General features: G+C 39.7%; 1 protein-coding gene across 5 annotated transcripts in view; it reads right to left on the bottom strand.

Moving 5' to 3' along the window:
• Positions 1-22,857, bottom strand: part of MID1 (midline 1) — a 190,029-nt gene that overhangs the window by 12,168 nt on the left and 155,004 nt on the right. For all 5 annotated transcript variants that reach the window (XM_075776588.1, XM_075776560.1, XM_075776591.1 and 2 more), the window contains exons 5-8: positions 22,683-22,831; positions 18,844-18,971; positions 10,421-10,564; positions 450-611 (exon numbers count right to left, since the gene is read on the bottom strand). In XM_075776588.1, coding sequence (XP_075632703.1) covers positions 450-611; positions 10,421-10,564; positions 18,844-18,971; positions 22,683-22,831 — 583 coding nt within the window. The remainder of the gene's footprint in view (positions 1-449; positions 612-10,420; positions 10,565-18,843; positions 18,972-22,682; positions 22,832-22,857) is intronic.

Raw genomic sequence — 22,857 nt, 5'->3', positions numbered from 1 at the left:
GTTAAGAAACTTTTCCAGTGTCCTAAGAAAGAGATAATTTTGGAGGATAAAATTAAACTAGCAATTATCTTATGAACATTATACAAAAATAAAATGTTTTATTGCAAACATAAGAAAAGTTCTTGCTTTGTAGAGGAAAAAGAATAGAGAGGACATTAAAACAAAACCACAAAAGAGTATTTTCAATCATTTCACATGTGATGCTTTGTTCCTAAATGATATTTCCAGTGACCAAACTACAGATGCATCTCTCTCTCAAAAAAAAAGTAATTTCTGCACTACTGAAGACTCTGGCAATCTTGAATTAAGTTAAATAAGTGGCTTTCATTGTGGGAAGCATTTTAAACAAGTTAAACTGCTCTGTACTCTTGTATCTTCCAAAGATCAAACCTAAAAAGGAAGACAAGAAAGGAGAAGAATGCGTGCGTGCCAGATTTCGCATTACTCACTGTTTGTCTTGAGTTTGCCAGGCTCGCTGCTTCTGCTGCCCGCCTGATTAATGGCCTTAACAATGAAGATGTACTTCGTGCCACTCTGCAACCCATGCACTGTGTAGTGGTTTTGTTTGATATTGGGAACAATCATCCAGCTGTCGGCTGAGTTGCATAAACCTGCAATTTCAAACAGAGCACATTAGTCATACCACACTAAACACTTTCTAATGAAGGAACATTTACAGCACCCAAGGACTGATAGGAATTTTATTTCTGTACCTTCTAAAGTGTTGTTACATTCACTGAGTCGCTACTTAATTCCACTAATTCATTTCATCAGCCCTCAGCTGAAGTACCTGTGCTGGTTTCGGTTGAGATAGAGTTAATTTTCATCCCAGTAGCCAATATAGTGCTGTGGTTTGGATTTAGGATGAGAATCATGTTGATAACACACTGATGTGTTTAGTTGTTGCTGGGTGGTTGTAGTGCCTACACTCAGTCAAGGACTTTTCAGCTTCTCACGCCCTGCCAGGTGCAACAGAAGCTGGGAGAGCACAGCCAGGACAGCTGGCCGGGCTGGCTAAAGTCTGTTATACTTCCCTACCATAGAGCATCATGCTCCCTATAGAATTGGGGAAGCGAGCCGGGAGGCACAATCACCGCTAAGAAACAGACTGGTCATCAGGTTGTTTTTGCAGGTGGTGAGCAATTGCATTTGTGCATCACTTGTTTTATATTATTATTGTTGTTGTTGTTATTTTCCTTTGTTATCTTATTAAACAGTCTTTATGTCAACCCATGAGGTTTTTTCATTCTCCTCCCCATCCCACTGCAGGGAGGGGGAGCTGAGCGAGTGGCTGAACCTTTTAAGTTCTTGATATGTGAAGTCAACCATAAAAAATGACAATTTAAGAAACGACTCAGTGGAGGCATGAGCAGTCTGAGATTTTCCATATCCCGGCACAAGGAATTCTTTATTGCTTAAGAACTAGAGGATTATGGAGATCCCATCAATCTACCATTTGGATTAATGAACTCAGTTTAAGCCTCAGAAAACTAAGGTAAGCAGTAATGCCAGGGGGGCTGGGGAGGCACCTTTGCTGACAGTCCCCAGGTATGCATTCTTCAGGACCTGAAGCAAATCATGGGAGGCCAAACAGGGTAGAGCGCGGGCTCCAGAGCAAGTTTGGCTCTTACACTCCAGACTTTGCCAGGATGTAATCTAAGCCAGTAAATTTAATGGATGCAACTTTCTGATTTATGTCCTCATGGTTAGATGTCAGCTGGGGAAGAGTTGGATAATTTTCCAGTTACAAACTTTTTGGGTTATGTTTGATGCCTACCACAGAAGTATAATATGTAGGAAGTAAGTAAAATAAGGAAGGAGAAATATCATCTGCAAAACAGGAAAGTACTCCATTAAGATGAACTTATTCGTCTATATAAATTTTTCCTACTGTGAGATAACACTGCAATGGCAGTATACATTTTGAACAGTTCCTGGTTTAATGGATCCCCAGTCTGATAGCTCTCTTCTTAAAAATGTTTACATAAATAAAAAATTTAACATTCATGAAGTGTATATACATTCACAACCTTTTATATAGCTACACAGCTAGAAAAAGATACATGCAAGTGGAAGTGTATGCATGCGTGTAAGACTGGATTAGGAACCTGACAGACTTACTGGTCTCTGCCTTTACTGCACATAGAACATGTTATGAAAGCTATTGTGTTATGAAAGAATAGCTTTCAGCTTTTAACTCATGTTTTACCAGCAAACCAGTAAGTACTAGTGAAGAGAACCTTTTAGAAGTTAGGAGTAATTTCAGCTCTGCATATTAGGTAATACAAAATCTTATTGTAAAGTAAAAATTAAAAGGCTGCTGGGCAGAAAACTTGAAAGAAAAAGACCTGTGATACAGACTCATAGACAATTCATAACCATACTGGGAGATTCCTTCCTCATTTGGAATGTGCCTTTCGTAACAAAAGATTGTTAGAAACAGAACTCTTATCCCAAATTTCAATCTAAGAATTACGTAGCTTTTATCTCAAAGTTCTCTTATATTACATAACATCCTTGAGAGAAAGGCAGCTGTTCATCCTGCTGTTCAAACGGGTAACTAACTGAGGCACAGTTTTAGGTGGGACTCATATCACCTTGGCATCTAATGAAAAGCTGCAATGCCTAATATATTTTTCTGGGCTCTGACGAGAGGCAAAAATCAGTGAGTAGTTTCTTTCACTTCTCCAGGTGTGAACATCCTACCACAAGAGCCTCTCTTTTCTCAGCCACAGAGGAAGCCTAGGTGACTAGCGCATGTGAGATGTCTAACTTCAGGTGTTTGAAATGAGGTGAGATGAACCTGCCCGACACTCTGATTTTAAGTCTGGAAGTCTAAACCTGTGGCTGAGTTCACACATGGGTTGTGGCCTTTGGACCATGATTTACCAGAATAAGAACATTTCTTTGTGGCAGTTTCCTGGTGTAACGTGAGAAAAAAGAATTCTAGTGTGTTCTTTGTGCTCCATCCCGTGAACATCCTGACCACATATAGCCTCCCTATATATCAGCTACAAGGGATTCAAATGGTTTGCTATATGTGGATAGAAGCAGCAAAAACCAACATCGCAGCACTGTTTTTCTCAAGACTATTGAAAAACTAGATCATATAGAGCAATCATCTGTCTGCCTCCTGGGAAAAAAGAACCCAGTGTTATACTCCATGAAAACCCCAGTTGTGCCTAGCACCCGTAGTAAACTGCTCATAGCAACATCAGTCCACATCTTGTTTCACTGAACCATACCTACTGAAAGGTATTTATTTTTTTAGGCTGGGTGTGAATGGGTTTCCTAAGAGGAAGAAAGGAAATAAAAGCAGCAGTTTCCTGGCATAAAATATTTCACTGACTGCTCAGAGCAATCCTCATCTTTTCCCAATAAAAATTTGCCACAGGTGTTAGAGTAAAGGCACAGTTGTTCTGTAGCTGAACTACCACATTGATACCATCACTTACCTGACTTGTAGGTGCTATTGCAAAATAAGTGTTAAGTTAAAATAAACCAAAATGAAGCACTGGATTTAGAGAGAGCCCGGGATGACCAAGAAGTACCTCTGATGGGGTATCAAATAATATATGACAGTGAGTGGCATGAATCCAGACAGTGGTCCTGGAAGCGTCTTCTCCTTCAACAACCATGCTCTGAAAGCAAAGGCCTATGGTATACCTAGGCCATTTGAAACAAACCCTTATGCAGACACAGAAATGACCAGGATTTTTACTAAATCATCTCAAAACTAGATTTGTATTAGTCACTACAATTCTCTAAAGGGCACATTTTTCAGACTTGCATTACACTTTTTATCTTACCCTCTAGAGGCTGATCGCTCCTTAACAAGGTATATAACTTGGATCTAAATAGATATATGAAGGACTGTAAAGGTACAGCTGCACTGCTATGAGTCTCCTCTCCAGTCTTTCTTTTCCTCCCATGTATGTGGATTTACATACCTGATACTCACTAGTCTGTAAATACTCACACAGGGTAAATTATTATATTATTAAATAATCCAGTTAATGGCTAATTTAGATTTCTGTACAGAACGCAGAGCCACAATAATTTTAGGTATTGCTACATATTGGCTCCTGCTGCTGGGGTTAATGGCAAAATGCTCACAGGCAGGTGTACGTTCATCCCACCTGACCTCCAACAAAGAGGAGAGTTCCTGAGCTAGGACCTTACCTACCCTAAAATATCTGCATAGTCAATAGAGAAAGTTGAGAACCCTTCGTTTGACCTGATTCATGTTCTAAGGGAAGACTCTATCCTCTTTGATGACACAAGGCACGTTGGGTTTCTTTTGTTTGTCCTTCCAGTCTTAGGCACCCCAGACTACCAGTGTACAATAAATGTTGGATGTGCAGTGACTGGGTTACTTTGCTCAACAAGCCTTGCTGTCCCAACAAACTCAGGTCTTGCCTCTGCACCAAGGGGCTCAGTGATATATCCATGTGATTCCTGACTGTGAGCTATTTGATAACAGGCTTTAAACTGAACTTTGATTCTAGAAATCTTGGGAATGAAGCTTTGGTGGTGTCAATCTACAAGTCCAAAATCCTTCAGAATGGAGAATAGTAACTAGTGGCAGCCAAGTTAAGCATTTAGGTATGAAAGAGTATTTTGTCACTACATCAAAAGGATTTGTCTCCAGTTCTGCCCTATCAGGACAGCCTTTCTTCTCTGAATACAAAAGATGATTAAGAAAGTTCAGGGAAATGAGGAAGCAGCCTGGTAACGTGGGTATCGGGGGCTAGCTTTTACCCCCTCAGCTCCCTGCCGGTGGCAGCAGGCTAAGTGGAAAAGCACACATCTTCTCCTCAGTGGCACAGCAGCAGGAGCTAAGGGTCTTCTATTGTACGCACTCCTAATCCAGGCTACATTCAGGTTTCTTGTTTCAAAACCCAGGGCTTTTTACAGAATTATGCAGGTGGTAAAACAATGTATTTTAAAACTGTAGCCTACAAAAATGTAGAGAATTTAAATTACATCCTGGAATCGTGCAGTGAGCACAGTGATGTCCATACAGGATGTGTGAGTTTTCAAAACAAGTTTCTCAGAGTCTGGAGGTAATAATTTGTAAAGCTATTTCCCTGGTGCTGGCTGTTGATGCACTTTAAAAAAACAGATGGGAAAAATCCCAAGGTGTAAATCCTCCTAAAATTTACACTGGCAGATTTTAATAAAATATATCTTCTTGAAAACTGGAAGAGGAGCACAAAAGTCATGGGAAGGTTATTTAATCTCTTGAGTATTTTAATGATTTTAAAATGCTTTATTTAAATAAATTATTACCAATTGAAATTGGTAGAACAAATACAGTAGGTAAAGGTAACAGATAGCTCTCCACCCCCACTCTGCATTCCCACGTTAAAGAAAATAATAACGCAGGATTTCTGCAAAACACATCACTTTTTTTTTTTAAGAAATACACTCTTTTTATACTCTTCAAGAGGCAGAAGTTGTCTTTTTTGAGCTTTTATCTCAAACTTGCTTTTGTGCCATTAAAACATACTCACTAAAATCCTCAGTAGCAATCTGAAGATTGTAAGGAATCTGTTTTTAATAAATTAATTGCAGAAACAGACAAAAGCTAGAATATTAAAAAAATAATTGGTGAATCATTAACTTATTGTTTCTCATGGAAGCTTGGGCTTCTAATTGTCTTAGATCTTTCAGCAAAATTGTATCCCACCTCATAGGAAGAGTAACACTGGGAAGGTTCTGACAGTACAGTGTATCTTTAACACAGTGAATTTTAGTATTTAGCCAATGAAATTAACTAACTAACCTAAATTCCAGTTACTGGGAAAGAGAGAATTATTGACTGTTTTTGTCTTGAAGAGACAGAAAGATGTGTTTTTCATGAAGACATCTTGTATTGCAGCTATCAAAAAGCGGGGTGTTTAAATTTTAACCTTCCTGAAGCACACTGAAGCAATTCCATGATGTTAAAAAAATGCATACTCAATAAATACTTGAAAATTTATTGAAATGGCTAATGAAATTATAATGCATGTTAGCTAGCTAGTGACAAAGTGATGTTAAAAGTCTTTACAATATTCAGATTGCAGGTGATTAGCTGCCTCTCAGAAATGCAAATGTGTGAATGGTATGACTGAGAACAACTGCTTTAGTAAAAGCCTGCTTAATTTAAAGTTCTGTATTGCTCTTATGCACAGAACAGGGCTGCCAAACATTTAATAGCCAAGCAGTTTGGCCACATTTGGAAATAATCTTTCCTGTATGAAATAGGATTCAAAATGAAATACTCTAGTTGGATCTTTTCCATCAAATGTTAACTCTCCAATTTTTCAGTTAATAAAAAAGAATATAGTTGATTATGTTGGATAGAAAATACACTAGAAAAACACAGCATTTCTTGTTTTTCTTACTGAATTATTAGCAATCTCTGAATGATATATGCCTCTGGTGAGGGAAATGTACTGGGGAGTGGAAAGTGCAGTCAGTCTGGCTATGTGGTTTTAAGAAACGGATTCCAAAATAACAACTTCCATTAGCACGGTAGGTGGGTATGTATGCAAAGTGATTCCTATTGTCTCAGGGGAAAAAAGCTTGTTGGTATAATGCAGTACTCTAGCTACTCCCTCGTGACTAATTCATAGCTACAAAAACACAGAACTGAAGATGATCTATGAACCTGTTTACATTATCTGCTACAGGCAACACACAATACCAATGGAAACTTTTTGGGGTATGACAGAGAAATAAATTTTTAAAAATAATTATGTGCAACAGTATGCAAATGCCATAAATAGAAAGAAATTTGTGCTCATCCAAAATCTATTCCATTAAAACAGGATTTAAAAAAAAAGATCACCTAGCCTCAGTTCATCAAAACACAGTGGCTGCAGTGCAGTACCTGCTAACGCCACTTACAGTGAAAATAGCTCTCTGTGTTATACCACACTATTAGGGTACACTTTGATACTCTAGGGGCAATCATGGAAAGTCATCTATAAAAGTTGGGATATCAGACCCTTATGCAGGACAAAGAATATAATGCAACAAAGTGAAGAAATATCTGAGCAGTGTTCTGAGTAAAATCAGGAGTTTAGTGGGCAAATCTCCAATACCGTGGAAGTTGGAATGAACTAGGAACTCCCCATGTGTTAGAAACCTGGGCAGATCTGTACCAGTTAGATTTGGCAGGAACATCTCCATTGGAGGTGTTCAAGTCTACATTAAATAATGAGATTAGAAAAAAAAAGCTTTACAACATTTAGAAAACTTTTCCACATATACTTATATATGCATGTATTTAATCTGGGTTAATATTATAGCTTTCAATTAAACTGAAACTAACAGCCAGGATATTTGTGTAAGAGTTATTGCATTTTTTTTTTTTAAAAAAAAGGCCAGTTCTTTCATTTCTTTCTACTATCATTTAAGATCTGCAGAGCATTTTGTAAACAAAGTTTCTTACAGTGTTGATTTGTTTTCTCTTCAAACTTTTGATAACATTTTTGCAAAGTGATAAAATGAAAGTTCAGACTGCACACTAAGCACTTCATGCTATACCCCAAAATTATCATATTACATCTCCGAAAGTAGACTAATTGATACATCTTTTGCAGATCAAAGCTTTTGCCTTCACATGGGAAACCTGCAATACAGCCTAAAAATGGCATACCTTGTTATTTATTCTCTAGTAAGCAAAGAGTAAAACCCCATATCACAAAGGTGTGGAAATGGCACACCTTTCTGCTGCCGTGTTCACACGTAGTGCCAATAACTGACTTGCATAAAGCCTTCTAACATAAAGCCACAGATGAAAATGGATCAGAAAACAAGCACCGTACTGCATTATCATTAATACCTCTCTGCTTAGTAGTGATTAATCAGGGAAGCTCTTCCTTCCTTATCTATCATGCTCCAATTTGTTCCAAATTACTATTAGACCTTTTTTGTATCCAGCTTGCTCAGATGGAGCATCTGTTGAAGGTTACTTGGTCTTTTCGGTAGTCTTAAATTTTACAGGGTGTTGTCCAAAATTAGGCTGTTTAGTGAAATACTAAACGGAGGTTTCAGCAAAACACTCATCAAACTTTCAACAGTCCACCTGATTTTGCAGTCAATCCTGAATACCATGATATATTCACAGTATGCTACTTAAAAATGGTTTTAAAATGCCAGTGCATGATGCCTCAGATATCCTTTCAGATGGCTTGGAGAACTAACTCCAATTTAGCAATGGAGAAAATGAAGTGCTCACACCAACAGAGGAGTCAGTGCAAGAGTTTGGCTCAGTACTGAGACTTGGCATAGACCATACCATTTTTCTACCGATATACAGTATGTAAACACATCCACAGCACTGACTTTCATCAAAGCATCTCAACAAAATTTGTAAGAACGAAATCATTTCTGCGCTGGGTCAGAGCTAAGCCTATCTAGCTCATTGCGTGCCTGGGGTATCTGACAAAAGCGAGAGGGTAGGAAGGTGTTAAGGAACAGGGAAAGCACACAGTGATCTCTTCTCACCCTGCTCTCCCAGGCCCCAACAGCTTACAGCTCAGGGACTTCCTGAGCCAGGAAGAAGTCTCTGCACTTCATTGTTCTCAGTGGATTTTCCTTGCATGATCTGTCCAGTCATTTCTTGAACTCAGACTTTTAATCAACAACCTTCTGTGGCAATGAGTTCCAAGTACATGTTGAGTGAATGAACTCCTCCTTTTGATTGATTTGGTTCATTTCAGTATCCTTCAGTTTCATAAAGCAAGTACATGTCAGCTAGTGGCATTCCCCTCAAACATACAGGGAACAGGAAGAAGTTAAATGATTTCTCCAAATTCATAGTCAATGATTGCTATGCACTGAACCCAGAAGTGTTGGCTTCCTGGCCAAAGGTTAGACAATATAATTTTCTCGGAGGAATAGTTATTTAACAACAAAACAATCCAAGGAATAATCAGTAAGCTTGTTCATTCAGGAAAGTCACAAATTCAAAACAGAGAATGTATTTAATAAAAAATGTGCTATGACACATTTGACAGTTACGTCATTATAAGTTGAACAAAGTCACCATATTAATTGTTGCTCCCCTGATGTTTGCTGCCCTAGCCTTTGGTATACTGACACCTATGCTTTGTAGCCTTGAAGACAGTAAAAATCAGAGGGAAGGACTTAATCTGTATTTCTGACACAGGTACATTTGCCAAGGGTATCTAAATGACAATGGGGCTGCAGTTCTAACTAATGACCAGTTCAACACAGACCTGACTAGCCCAAACAATGGAAAAGAGGAGGTCTTTATCCCTGTGGCTACATCTGCAACAACAGACTTAAGATGTAAGAAACAAGTTGAGAAGTGGGCCCATGTGAACCTCATGAGGGTCAACAAGGCCAAGTATAAGGTCCTGCACCTGTGTCAGGGCAACCCTGAGTATTAATAAAGGCTGGGGAATGAAGGGATTATGAAGTCTTGTGGAGAAGGATTTGGGGGTGTAGGTTGATGAGAAGCTCAACATGACCTGGCAATATGTACTTACAGCTCAGAAAGTCAACTGTATCCTAGGCTACATCAAAAGCAGTGTGACCAGCCGGTCAGGGAAAGTGATTCTGCCCATCTACTCTGTTCTGGTGAGACTCCACCTGGAGTTACTGTGTCCAGCTTGGGGGTCCTCAGTACAGGAAGGACATGGACTTGTTGGAGTGGGTCCAGAGGAGGGCCACAAAAATGATCAGAGGGCTGGAGCACCTCCCTGTGAGGACAGGTTGAGAGAGTTGAGGTTGTTCAGCCTGGAGAAGAGAAGGCTCCGGGGAGACCTTACTGTGGCCTTTCAATACTTAAAAGGGGCTTATAAGTAAGATGGGGACAAACTTTTTAGTATGGCCTGCTGCAATTGGACAATGGTTTTAAACTAAAAGAGGGTAGATTCAGACTATACATAAGGAAGAAATTTTTTACGAGGGTGGTGAAACACTGGAACAGGTTGCCCAAAGAGGTGGTAGATGCCTCATCCCTGGAAACATTCAAGGTCAGGCTGAATGGGGCTCTGAGCAACCTGATCTAGTTGAAGATGTCCCTGCTCATTGCAGGGGGAGTTGGACTGATGACCTTTAAAGGTCCCTTCCAACCCAAACTATTCTATGATTCTACAAGTTCTGTTAACACGGACAGTACTTGTGCCTCTGGGAATATGTGCTGGTTTTAGTCTTCACAAGCTCTCACTACATGGCAGTACCAGGAAACACACAAGAAATTTTAAATGAATGAATTCTGAATTTTAAACCCCTTCAAAATCATTATTTGTTTGGATTTAAAATTTTGGCTTTAAATCTTCCTAAAAATATTTTTGCCTTTTGTTCTAGACATACAGGTACATTTATATTTAAAGGCATTTGGTTTACAGAGAAACCATAAGGAAACAGAATTAGAAAAGAGAAAGTTTGTACTTACTAACAACATTAGCTTGTCCGGTGAAGATGGTGTACTGCAGTTCATAAGAGACCACACTGAACTCATCATCCGATGTCCAATGGACAGTAATGGTATCATAAGAAGCTGTGCAGAGCTCTTCTCGAATGGTGGGTGGGTTGGGAGCTGTGAGATACAACAGAAGAGGTTTACTGATGCAATCAGTAAAATATTTCCTTCTCAACTGAGTTTAGGGGATGCATCTGACATATAAGTTTGCAGCCATACCGTCCAATAGACTTTTCAACAACATTTCACTAATTGCAGTAGTAACTTACATGATCAATAAATTGTTGCAAAGGAATTGTTTTATCAATATAACCACATAGGAACTCCTGATTTTGAAAATAATTAGTATTAAAATAGCTTTAGTTTCAAATGCCCCAGCACAATTGATGTGTTAGTGGTCACATTAAACTGTGATTAATGGGTACAATTGACTTGTTATTTTTTCTAGGTTTGTTTCTGACCATCACACTAAAATTATCAAAGTTTCGTTGAAGCATATATCAATAGGAAGAGTCAACACTCTTCACTGTTGACTTGAAAGCAGTGTTTGCCTAGCCTATCTTACCATAGATTGGCTAAATGGTATTTAAAAAATATAATTTCGGGAAAGCCTCCAAACACTCATGCTTTCATGCTCAATCTCTCCAAGTTAATTTTTATTTATTTCCTAGCTATCCTTTCTAATATAGATGCATATAATTTCTGTTGGCTATACAACTCACTTTTTTTCAGCCTTACATAAAAAGCTCCTATCATAACATCACGACCATATGAGTATTACAACCTAAACTTCAATGTCATTGCTAATTAAATAATTCTAGGAAACAACCCAAACACTTTAATAAAAAGTTGTCCCTCTGGTTGGTTTTGGTTTTTTGTTTGTTTGTTATTTTAAATCAACAAACAAGATCTCTGTGTAGCAAGCTATACATTCTTCTCCCATATTAACACACAGGTTTCTTTTAAAGACCTGTTTAAAGAAGTGAAACTTGAAGCAAACTTCTTAGGTCTAAATTTTCTTTGTTTGTATTCTCTACAAAGCCAAGCACCAAAATAAGAAACAAACGAGTCTTTCTTTGAAAGACTGGTGCGCCTTCCTGCATACTTGTCTCAGTGGGAACCTCATTTCTAATCATCTTCCCTACATGCTACACCATCATGCAAAAAATAAAATTAAAAAAAAAAAATCTTTGTGCTTACTAGTGTTCCCTCCAGCTGTCACAGAGTGAGGAAGGAGGGCACTCAAGCTGAAACAACCACAATATGCTTGAATTAAAGGAAAAGAAAGGCCACTCTGAAAGGTATTTTTGCTGTCAGATCTCCAACTTTCGTTAGCCACAAATAATGGCCTCAAAAACAGTGCCTTTGAAGGAATTCCACCTTTACTTTGGCAACAACCTATTTTTATGAAACATCTATTTTACTTTCCATTAAGAATTTTTATAGTTCATGTCCCTGGTTTACTGATGTATGTTTCCAAGGACTAAAGTGCAGATGCATTTCCAAGCAGCCTCTTTCAACCAAGGGGCATAAGGAAACATTCAAATGTGTTTCATGATATGACTGTGATTTGTGATGCTCTAAATATTGTAGCACGGAAGCTTACCAATGCGTTTGTGGTTTTTTTTCCCCTCAACAGAGGAACCCTTGGACAGATGGGTATTAATAAAGAGAGAGAAAAATGAACTAAAGTAAGTGCAGTCATCCAAGAAGGGAATATAAACAAAAGGAGAAGAATAAAACCCTACAATCTTCTGGAAATATTAGTGCTGCACTTTAGAGATTTTGTACTAATTGAGGCCAACTGTTGTGAAAGCTATGCAGTACTGCATTGGTCCCATCAGCTACGTTTCAAAAATGTGTTCAGTAGAATAATCTACTGGAGCTATTATTTTTTTTTTTGTAATTGAGGTTTCATTTTCATATTTTGCCTGTCCTTCAATGGCAAAAAAAAAAAAAAAAAAATTGAAAAAAAAATTAAAAATATACACATGGATCAATTTTTTTGTGTGCTAGTATTCAGCTAAAATCTTCTTCAGTTATCTCCTGCACCTAACAGAGCAAAAGCTTCTACTCGAGAAATGTACCTGTTATTACTACAATACAGATAATAAATATTTATTTATGGAAATCAATAATTACTGAAGGTTTAATGAACTGTAAACCGCATTTCAATAGCACCTAAGTGTCTTCAACTCCTTTGAAAATGACAGCCTAAGTTCTTGCTACATATGCACACCTGGGTGGCCTTATGGCTAGAGATTTACAGGCCTTCACATAATGACAGAAAAAAAGAGATTTGACCTAAGCAGGACATCTTGTCTCTTGCTCTTATGATTAATCCACACCCACCTGAAACTATACTGCATGAAACTCAACTCTTTAGAACAGTCATTTCGTAAACCATTTAGAATAAAACAAAATTTATCTGCTTCTCCTGAAGACAGACAGGGAAGTCTGCATGCCAATGGTTTGTTATGACTTTCAAAATAACATAGAAACCTGACTGCCAAATGCATCATTCCACAGCATGTACTCCTTTGGATAGTGTAAGTCCGTAATGCAATTAAAGAGATTGACCTTAATCAGTTATGTTCATTATTACATTGATAGCGTGTGATGTGCTTATCACATTTACTGGTACTGCTACAGAGCTCAGGTGCCACAGGGAAAGCTCTGCAGAGACTCCAGAGCGATCTCAAGGCTGCCACCAGCACCTTCCCCCAAATGGCCTTGACTTGGGTGTGCTCAACCACTGCTCAGGAAGAGGAAGCCCAGCATGTTTCCAGCACAGCAGTGGAAGACATAAAGCCTCATACCCACCCTTTGGTCCTGTTTCCTGGTGGAGAAGCAGTGATTGCTCATGAGCCCTTCCAGTCCATTTCAGGGTGAGGACAGAGGACCAAATCACAACAGTAACAAGACTGAGATTTGATGGCTGATGCTGTTAATACCCTCAACAATTGGCAGCCTCCTGTCTACAAACCGCTACCCAATGTCAGGGAGAGCTGAAGAAAATTTGAAGCAGCTCTTGAAAACCCCAAATTTACAGCTTTGAACAGTGAGAGAACCTGGAATCAGTGCCAGCAGACTTAGCAAGGCACAGTGAAAGCTGCAGTGGTTCAAGGAATTGCTTCCTAACATCTGCAGCTCCCCTTGGTCAAGGGTTGGCAATCTCCACAGAGGACCAGGGAAAACATCTGGGAGTGTTAACTGCTTCAGGTGCATTGACTTTTATCCACCTGCATTCATAAATCAATATTCTCTGACAAGAGTGAAAATCATTGGTGAAGGCTGTTTTAGTTCATTTGCATGACTTCAACTCAAAACTGAGCAGGCACACTTAAATAGTTAGGAGTCACATCTGAAGTGCCTGAAAGGCAATAACTAATGTCAGAAAAACAGTTTCTTAAATTTGCTCCCAGAAATAACTGACCTTCTCAATATACGTACTCCCTTTCAACCAGGACAGTCTAACTCACCTTCTATTCAATGTCATCTGCATGGCTTTTGCTTTGAAGCAGGCTGAAAGCACTCACATGGTTCATACACCTGAGAGGCAGTTTAGGGAAACTGCCACCTCTCATTGGTGAATCCCAGCATGAATGCAGTCGCTCATGGGTGACTATTGAGACTATTTCTAAATCCTTTCAGCTCAAGGTCAGAGAGATTGACTAAAATCACCTCAACTTCCTTTTGTTTGCTTGGTCTCTACCTCCCCACTGGCATGGGGAGACTGACTTTGTAAGGGTTCATTATTGATTTTGATACTGAGTAAAAAACCAAAGAACTAAGCCACCTCCTTGACTTAATGGTGCTAGAAATATTCATATTGCTGGTATGAACATGAAGGAGTTGAGGAAGCTGCTCTGAACCTCTTTCAGCTGTTCATTACTGGCTCCATGGTGTATCATGACACTAGACTGAACCAGCATGCAGGAACTTGAAACCACAGTTACATCAGATGTGGATACAAATTTGATGTGTTAGTAACACGTCATGCATGAGTTGGTATCCTCAGTCATACAACCATGTAGGCATAGCCTTTGGGTAGCCCAGAGCTGTTCAAAAACAACAGAATGAGAAGAGATTGCACCCATAGCATGAGACTGAGCTGGCTGGATGTGGTTTTGATCTTTTAATACTGAAAGAGTTAAGAGGAAAGACAGGTTGTGAAGGGTTTCCAGAATGAAGTTGTTTTCGTGTGAAAAAAACTGCTGGTATATGCTAGGCAATGCATATTTCTTAGTACAGTCATAGCTAAAGTGATGGATGAGGAAAATGTATCATTGTTTCAGATAGGATTTCTGAAGCAGGGCAAATTGCAAGGTCAAAGAATAGATGTTCCTGCAATTGATTTCAAAGTATTAAGACACGGAACAAGTATTTTTGATTCACAATGGATAAAAAAAGTCCTTATGTTAGTAATATTGTGCAGAGAGTTTGCAAGTCATATGCATTGTCTGGATCTAGCTAGATACGTGTTTAGAAAAATATGAGTTCCAGATGAAGAGCTTGAGCAACTGGCAAGATAAAAAAGTTTTCAAAAGACATCAAGGTTATATATACAGAGGATAGAACAGCCAGAGGAAGATTAAGGGTATTGTTTTATTATACTGAGCTTGACATCTCAATGTCTGGCTGGCAACTTTCACAAAGATATCAGAGATTTTCATTTGGATAGCAGAAGCTTTGGACAGACAGCTACATAAATGATAAGCACAAACTAGTTAAATTATATTAGGGAAAGAAATAGCCTAAGAAGAAAGAAAGATGCAAACTTCAATGTGCCACATAGAAAACTAGGATTGGGGAGATGGAGGATGAAGACGATCTGACAAATAGTACACTGGGAAGAACCAAAGGAGAAGAAAATCTCCAGAAGACAGCCAAGGTCAATTGCTTTGAAGGCAACTGACAGCTGACAGAATGAAGCTGGAATTCAGGCTTTGACATTTTGTTAAGAAGCAGTACAGATGATTGATTTGATATAATATAAGCTTCTTCACTTGATTCACAACACAGATGTACGACAGGACTACAAATGGTCTTCATTTTATCTGACTGTGGAACATGATAAAAGTAAAGGCCAATTCACTCTGTCACACAGTTTCCAGTTTAAGATCTATAAAGATTCCATTCAATGATCTGAAAGGGGTAGAATGAAATAAATCTTCCTCTAGAGTTTCTGAACAACAATAAACAATAATTAAGTGCATTTGACTCTTGGAACTATACCTATACACATATATATTACAAATATACATATATTTACATAAATGTGTTTTAACTGTCTGCATAGGTTGTATTTTATGCTCAGATAATTTGGACATGTGTTTTGGATTTTGCCATCGCAGCCATATGCTATTTATTAATTTGAAGAAAAATAGTCAGCTTAAACTGTTCTTCAGTGGACATCGAGGGCAAGGATAAAAATGGTAGATTAGGAAAAAAACAGCTAAACTGCTTGATACATTCGCAAGTTCCCTTAGACTGCATTGTGAGCTATCATTCAAGACTGTGGATGAGGTAGGAAGGAGTCAGAGAAAGAGCTGTGTAAATGGCACAGCCAGCATGATGGACTGCAGAAAGGATCTTTGTGGCATTGCACCCTGTAGCAAGACTATCCTTAATTTTGGTACAGGTACAAACTTTGTTTTCTGCAGTGCACAGCAATTAGGCTGGTAATATTGACGTGGGATGTGCAAAGGGGAGAAGACCTGGGAGGTGCTGGAACAGACTGCTGGATGGAGTTCACCTCTTATAACTTTAAAGATGTAAACCACAATTATCTATATTTGAATGAGCCTCTTGAGCCTCTGTTTGGAGCCAGCTGAGAGAAATAGGCACCTCCAGAATGGCGTTAACTGACTGAGATATGTGCCTTAAAATGAGGTGCTTATTCCTCTTCTTTGACTATGAAGGAAGCTGAGGCTGATTATTTTAAAGATAGATTCCTAGGTTAGGGCAAATGAGTCTTTTTCTTAATCCTTCTTTTCATTTCCTGTTTTTTTATAATTTTGGGGTGAATATTCAACATAGTGGCAAAATTCCAGCAGACTTTGGGGAGAGGCAGACACCACCACCTTTCACTGGTGCTGTATAAAAAGCTCAAGTGACTCTCACCACAATATTATTGTGTATTATTTACTTGAGTATGTGTTAAACACTGATTGTATTCACCAGTTACACAGTGATACAGAAATTTCTTGCAGATAAAATCTCTCGTTCAGATACGGCAAGAACTACACAGCTCTGTAGCACAAGGGTGGTGCTGCCTTGTGCATGCAGACAGCCTTGCTCTTCCCAGTAGCAATCTGTTCTCTTATTGCCCTGCAGAAAAGCCAGAAAGCAGTCCTCTGCATGGAAAAGATCCGATGGTTGGCAATGAGGAGACTCCACGCTCTCACATTCTTCTGACATAACGTGGGTATATCTCCTGTAAACCAGGCTAAGAGAATGGACCCAGGAAGCGTTTTCAAGTGCTTTTCGACTTTCATTGCAAATTCTCGCTGTTAGCAGCAGATGCTTAAAGACCCTGCAAAATGAAAACCTACTCCGTGTCTCTTCTGTTTTCAATTGAACTGGAATGAATTGTTCTAATTCTGGCATTGAAATCAAAACACCCTAAATTACAGTAATTTGTTTCTCTTTGTAAGTCATTATATACTCTGAGATCGCACATTACTCAGGCCTTCAGTAAGGATCTAATCCTGTGGGCTTCTTCAAGCCAAAGCTCTCAGTCAAGCAAGCTGGGGCTCTGCTCTGCGGAGAACCCATCCCACACCCTGGTGCAGAGTGTACTGCATGCTCTCTAGTCCCAGGCACAGTGAGGGTCCTCCAGTTCTGTGATGGAGGAAATACACAGTGTCACCAGCATGAGAAAACATCTTTCATTGCTGAGCCCTTGGTGTTGTATGCTTGAACAGCTTCTGGTTGCTCATGGGAAATCTGCCAGGCTGCAATTTGCTGCAGCAAGGAATCAGCCCCAAGGGAAAAGTTAACACATGGAGCATCCATCCTCTGGGAAATGGGATTTGGTCCCTCCTCTGGCCACTCCAGGCAGAGCTCCAGCTGTTCTTTCATGTCACTGCTGCGGTGGCTTTTAACCATTTCTCACTCCCACTTGCCCACACCCTGGTGGGGAGGGACGGAAGGATAGGAGGTAGGAAGTGCATCCCAGCTGTGCTCTGTAGCACCTCATCCTTCCTGGGGCATTCTGGAGCATTCTGGGGGTGCTTGGTAGTGGTTGGACTGCAGGGGTGACTTCTGTGAGAAAATACCAGGAGCTGACCCCATGTTGGACACAGCAAGTTCTAAGACAGACCCACTGTTGCCCAAAGCTGAGCCCATCACTGATGCTGGTAGTGCCTCCTTGATAACATATTTAACAAAGGGGAGAAAAACCTGTGCAGCAGCCAGGAGAGAAAGGAGTGAGAAAATGTGAGAGAAACAGCCCTGCAGACACCAAGGTCAGTGAAGAAGGAGGAAGTGCTTCAGGCACTGGAGCAGAAGTTCCCCTGCAGCCTGTGAAGAAGACCATGGCGAGGCAGGCCATGTCTGACCCATGCAGCCCATGGAGGACCGCAGTGGAGCAGCTATGCACACTTCAGCCTGTGGAGGACCCACACTGGAGCAGGTGGGTATGCCCTGAAGGAAACTGCAGCCTGTGGAGAGGATCCCACACAGGACCAAGTTTTCTGGTGGGAAACATGGCCCATGGGTGACCCCCAATGGAGCAGTCCATTCCTGAAGGACTGTACCCAATGGAAAGGACCCACGCTGGAGCAGTTCTTGGAAAACTGCAGCCTGTGGGAAGGACCCATGTTGGAGAAGTTAGTGAAGAACTGCATCCCATGGGAGGGAGCCCACGCTGGCGCAGGGGAAGAGTGTGTGGAGGAAGGAGCGGCAGAGACAATGTGTAATGAGCTGACTGCAACCCCCATTCCCTGTCCCCCTGTGCCACTCGTCAGGAGGAGGCAGAAGAGTTGGGAGTGAAGCTGAGCCCGGGAAGAAGGATGGGGTGGGGCGAAAGTGTTTTTAGTTTTGTTTTTATTTGTCATTTAATTATTCTCTCATTTTTATTTATTTATTCTATTTTGTTTTTATTTCCTACTCTTACAATTAATTGGCAATACATTACATTAATTTTCTTCAAGTTGAGTCTGTTTAGCCTGCAGCAGTAACTGTTGAGTGATCTCCCTGTCCTTATCTCAACCCGCAAGTTTTTCATCTTATTTTCTCCCCATCTTGCTGAGGAAATGGAGTACGAGAGCAGTTTGGTGGGCACGTAGGAGTCAGCCAAAGTTAACTGACCACAGAGAGGAATGAAGAAAATCCTATCGCTACTATTTTATGAGGAACATATAAAAGTAGCACCTTGAGAAAAAAATTACCTGTAAGGTAATCAAGGCATTCCAACAATTTCTTCTCCCTGGTAAAATCAAGCGCGAAAGTATCAAAAGTATCGTTGAGATTAATTTCAGGAATTAGAACCTGGGAGGATGCAGTTGCCATGGAAACCCTATAATGAAAAGAAAAAGACTTTTAGCAAGCAAGACACAGTAACTTCACATCAAGGTAGGACTTGATCATTATGATTGTTATCACTTCTCAAAAACATTGACAAAAACTTTTACATGTACTTTATTTATATGGTTTAAGTTAGGAGCTTTCCTGTCATTTTTATTTTGGCGAGTAAAGTCTCCAGTAAAAATCTCTTCTTACTTAGCTTTTGCCTAACGTGCAGTGTCAAGTTTTTAAGAAAATATTGGTTAAATAGCAATATGCTTTAAATTGTTCTTTCTAATCACCCAGTGAACCACAGTAGCAATAGCACCATATTTATCTGTGTTTTAAGCAATCTTGACAGATGCTGCATCTCTCCTAACCCTTTTTTTCTCCCAAGCAGTTTCTTGCTGCAGATATTCCTTGGCACTGCTGTCCCAAGAGCTTGGTGCAGATCCCCACACCTCCTCAGCTGTTCAGCACAGCATGCTGCTGTTAACTTCAAAAAGCACAGGGGGCGGAGATAAAACAAATAGATGTCAGCACAGTTTGTTTTGAGAGGCTTTTCCCTGCAAAGCATCTGCGCATACTTACGTTTCCTCCAAAACTGCAAAAGTTTCCTTACCTACCTCATTTCAGGAGCTACATCCACTTTTTATCTGTCCAGCCATACTAACATAGAGAAATCAGCTTTCACAAGAAAACTGCCATTAGGATATATTTTTCAGATCCTTCTGCCTGATATCTCAAAATACATGTTACTGGAGAGCTGGATACTGGATATATTTACAGAAAGTTTGGTCCATTTAAGCAAAGAGGTTATTAAACCTCATTTGTTAATTGTTTGAGTTTGGAGGTAAACACACAACCATGCACACAAGGTATGTCAGTTATCTGTCTTTCACGATACATGTCAGATCAAAATATTTTGATTGATTCAATTAACAGTTTCCCAAATTATAGTATTTCTCTGTAGACATGACTCAAATGGCTCCAGGCCAAATCCTTACTAAAAACTGTGTTTTCATATATTTCTTGTATAGTATTTTAGGAAAATGCAGTTAGGAAAGTCAAAACCCGAGATGTACATCTCATTGTCTTCAGCACAGTTTTCAAAAGCTGAGCTCAGGAGGGTTCCTAGTCAATAATTCATGTTATACAGTTTTCAGAACTGTTTCTCTTGCAACTGTGGTTGTAGGACCTAGTTTAACGTAGATCCTAATAAAGATAGTACAGATGGGGTTTTGTAGAGAGGATAATTGAAGTGCCTTTTGCCCCACGTACTTAGAGGGGAAAATTCCCTGAGCTCTTTCACTTCTTTTTTTTCTCCCTCACCCCTTCACCCCCCAGTAGTTCATCCTCAGTTACACTGTGGTGTTTTATATGTAGTAAGAAAAAAACACGTGGCTTTCTTGTAGGGCCTGTGCTAGGGCAAACACCTCTACAAAATTAACAATGGCTTTGCTAAGAAACCAGCAAGCAGGTATGTAAGATGTATGTATGTAAGAACTTCATTGAATACGTCCATAAAGCACATATTTATTGTGAAGAAGACCGCATCACCAGGTCCTTCTGAACTTTGTTTAGGGCTCTGCAAAGGGTGCACTATGAGCATGTCTGTTTTTAGTGAGCTCAACAGTTCGGAGTTTCAAACACCATGTCACCATAGCAGGTTCAGATGACTGAATTTCCTCTGGTACTTCTGCCTGCTCTATCTGACACTGTATGTGGTTGGAAAGGGTTTTTCTAGGATAAATGCATTTCACCCATTGTAAATAATGAATGACCTAAATCACTGTAGTGTGTGTAATGTCTTTGCTATACATAGTTACCTGTTGTGCTTACAACAGAGAATATTATACTGCAATTACTTTGAAATATGTGCATGAAGAAATGCAATGACCATAATTTCAGGAGACTGTTTTAGCTGCTGGAGCTCAAAGCCCTGGTGAGACTGTTACATGAGCAGTCTAGAAGCAAACAAAATACTGCTTACCACATGAGAACTAAGAGAGTTACTTGTGGGGAATAATTTATTAATCAGATTTAGTCTCTTTTTCCACTTGCAATTTGTCCGCAAGCACTTGGTGGTTTTTTCCCCTCAGTTTTATTCACTGCTTGAAATGATTCTCTGATTTTCAGGGCATTCACAGCCATCTCATTATAGATAGCAATCTGTGATAGCCAAGAATTAGGTTTGATTTGGCACATATGTCAGCTGGTCTCATTTCTGCTCTCTGAGCGTCTCTCCTGTGACTGTATTTATGATGCAACTGTTCATGTTTACAAGTTCAAAATGGAGCTTCTCTGAATAGTCTCCAGTAGTCATTTAAAAAGCTTTGTGTCTCCACAGGTTTCCGCCTTATTGCTTGTTCCAGCGAATACTGAAAAAAGACCAGACCCTTACCTTCAGATTTTTACTCATGGTACTCATGTGGTAGTTTTACTATCAGATTCAGCTGGGAAGAAGTGCCACGATATAGCTTGGTGACAGAATACAAACCAGGGTCTGAGTCTGACAGATCAAATGTGATCCACTGCCTTGCCTTGCCTTCACTTCCTTTGCCTTATCTTGCCTTGCCTCGCTTTGCCTTTCTCAACGGATTTTCAATTCTCTGAACACGTAATGAGCAACCCAGTGTTGGCTTATTTATAAATTGATTAAATAGCTTTGGTGAAGCCTGATATTCAGAGAATCTGGATACAGCACTCTAGAGTAAATGATAGATGACTTAAAAAAAAAAAATTAAAAAAAATAATAAGAGCAGGGAATTTCATGCTTTGGATTAGGTGAAAATTGGCTGGACAATGTGAAGATATAACATGAACCCAGAGATAAAAAAAAAAAAGCTGAATAAATGAGCATGCTTTTTACAGTTTTCTTCTTCATTGACGGACACATTCTCCTCCTTTTTTTTTTTTTTTTTTGTTTCTCTGACTGATGGCTAAACAGCTGATAATTCCAACAGGACATTTTTTTCATCAGAAAACACTGCTGAAATTCAGTGGGAATGTTCCAGCACTCACAGTGTTGCAATGAAAACCAGACCAAATTTTCTGACAGCACAATTTCCTGGAAAGACTTGCTCCCTTGTCTTTGGGTCCTTGATGTATCTGGCACGCTGAAGAGGAGCTAGGATCAGAAGCAGCAGAAATTCCTGGCACCCAGGGACCCAAGACAGCAGCTGCCATAACTTCCAGACACCCAGGCTGTTGAATCTCCAACTCTTTGAGTGGGCTACCTCAGAGATGCATGTTGCAGGTTCCCAAAGTTACAAATTTCATCACCTTACTGCTTGCTATTTTGTGAAGAATATGAATCCTTTAAAATAATTCCAGATTTCTTCTAAGGAATGTACTTGCTGCCTGATTTCCTTTTCAATCTCAGAATTTTTTATGGAGCAGGAATTTCTGTCTCCAGAAACCTTATTTTGTTAGTGTGTTTAGCACCAAACATCATCTTGGCATCCATGCTACTTCCTTCATTTTTGCATACTATTACTCTTATTTCACATCCTTTTTCTACCGCTCCTCTTTTCAAAGGGATGTTTTGATTTAGTATTACAGTAAGGTCCTTCCTACTCTGGTACAGCACAAACTAGTGTTTTGGGGGAATGTGTCAATTAATCCCCCTCTTTTGACCACATCTGTGATGCGACAAGACAATATGACAACTATGACTACCCATTTGCCTTAAATTGAGGTTTTGCAGGAGGAACGTCTTTACCTTTCAGTGATATTTTTAGCAGTTTGCAGGAAGCGAGCGTGATCGTTCTCCTTCAGCGACTGCTCAGCCTGAGAGATGAGGGATGTCGAGCGCTCGATGCACTGTTTGCAGTTCGCAATCTGCTGAGCCAGTTTTCTCAACCTCACCACCTTGAGTGGAAACATAAGAAAGCAGT

The sequence above is a fragment of the Balearica regulorum genome, chromosome 1 (assembly GCF_011004875.1).
Source record: "Balearica regulorum gibbericeps isolate bBalReg1 chromosome 1, bBalReg1.pri, whole genome shotgun sequence".
NCBI lineage: Eukaryota > Metazoa > Chordata > Aves > Gruiformes > Gruidae > Balearica > Balearica regulorum.
The sequence above is the reverse complement of the archived record's forward strand: the minus strand, read 5'-3'. Positions and strand labels throughout refer to the sequence as shown.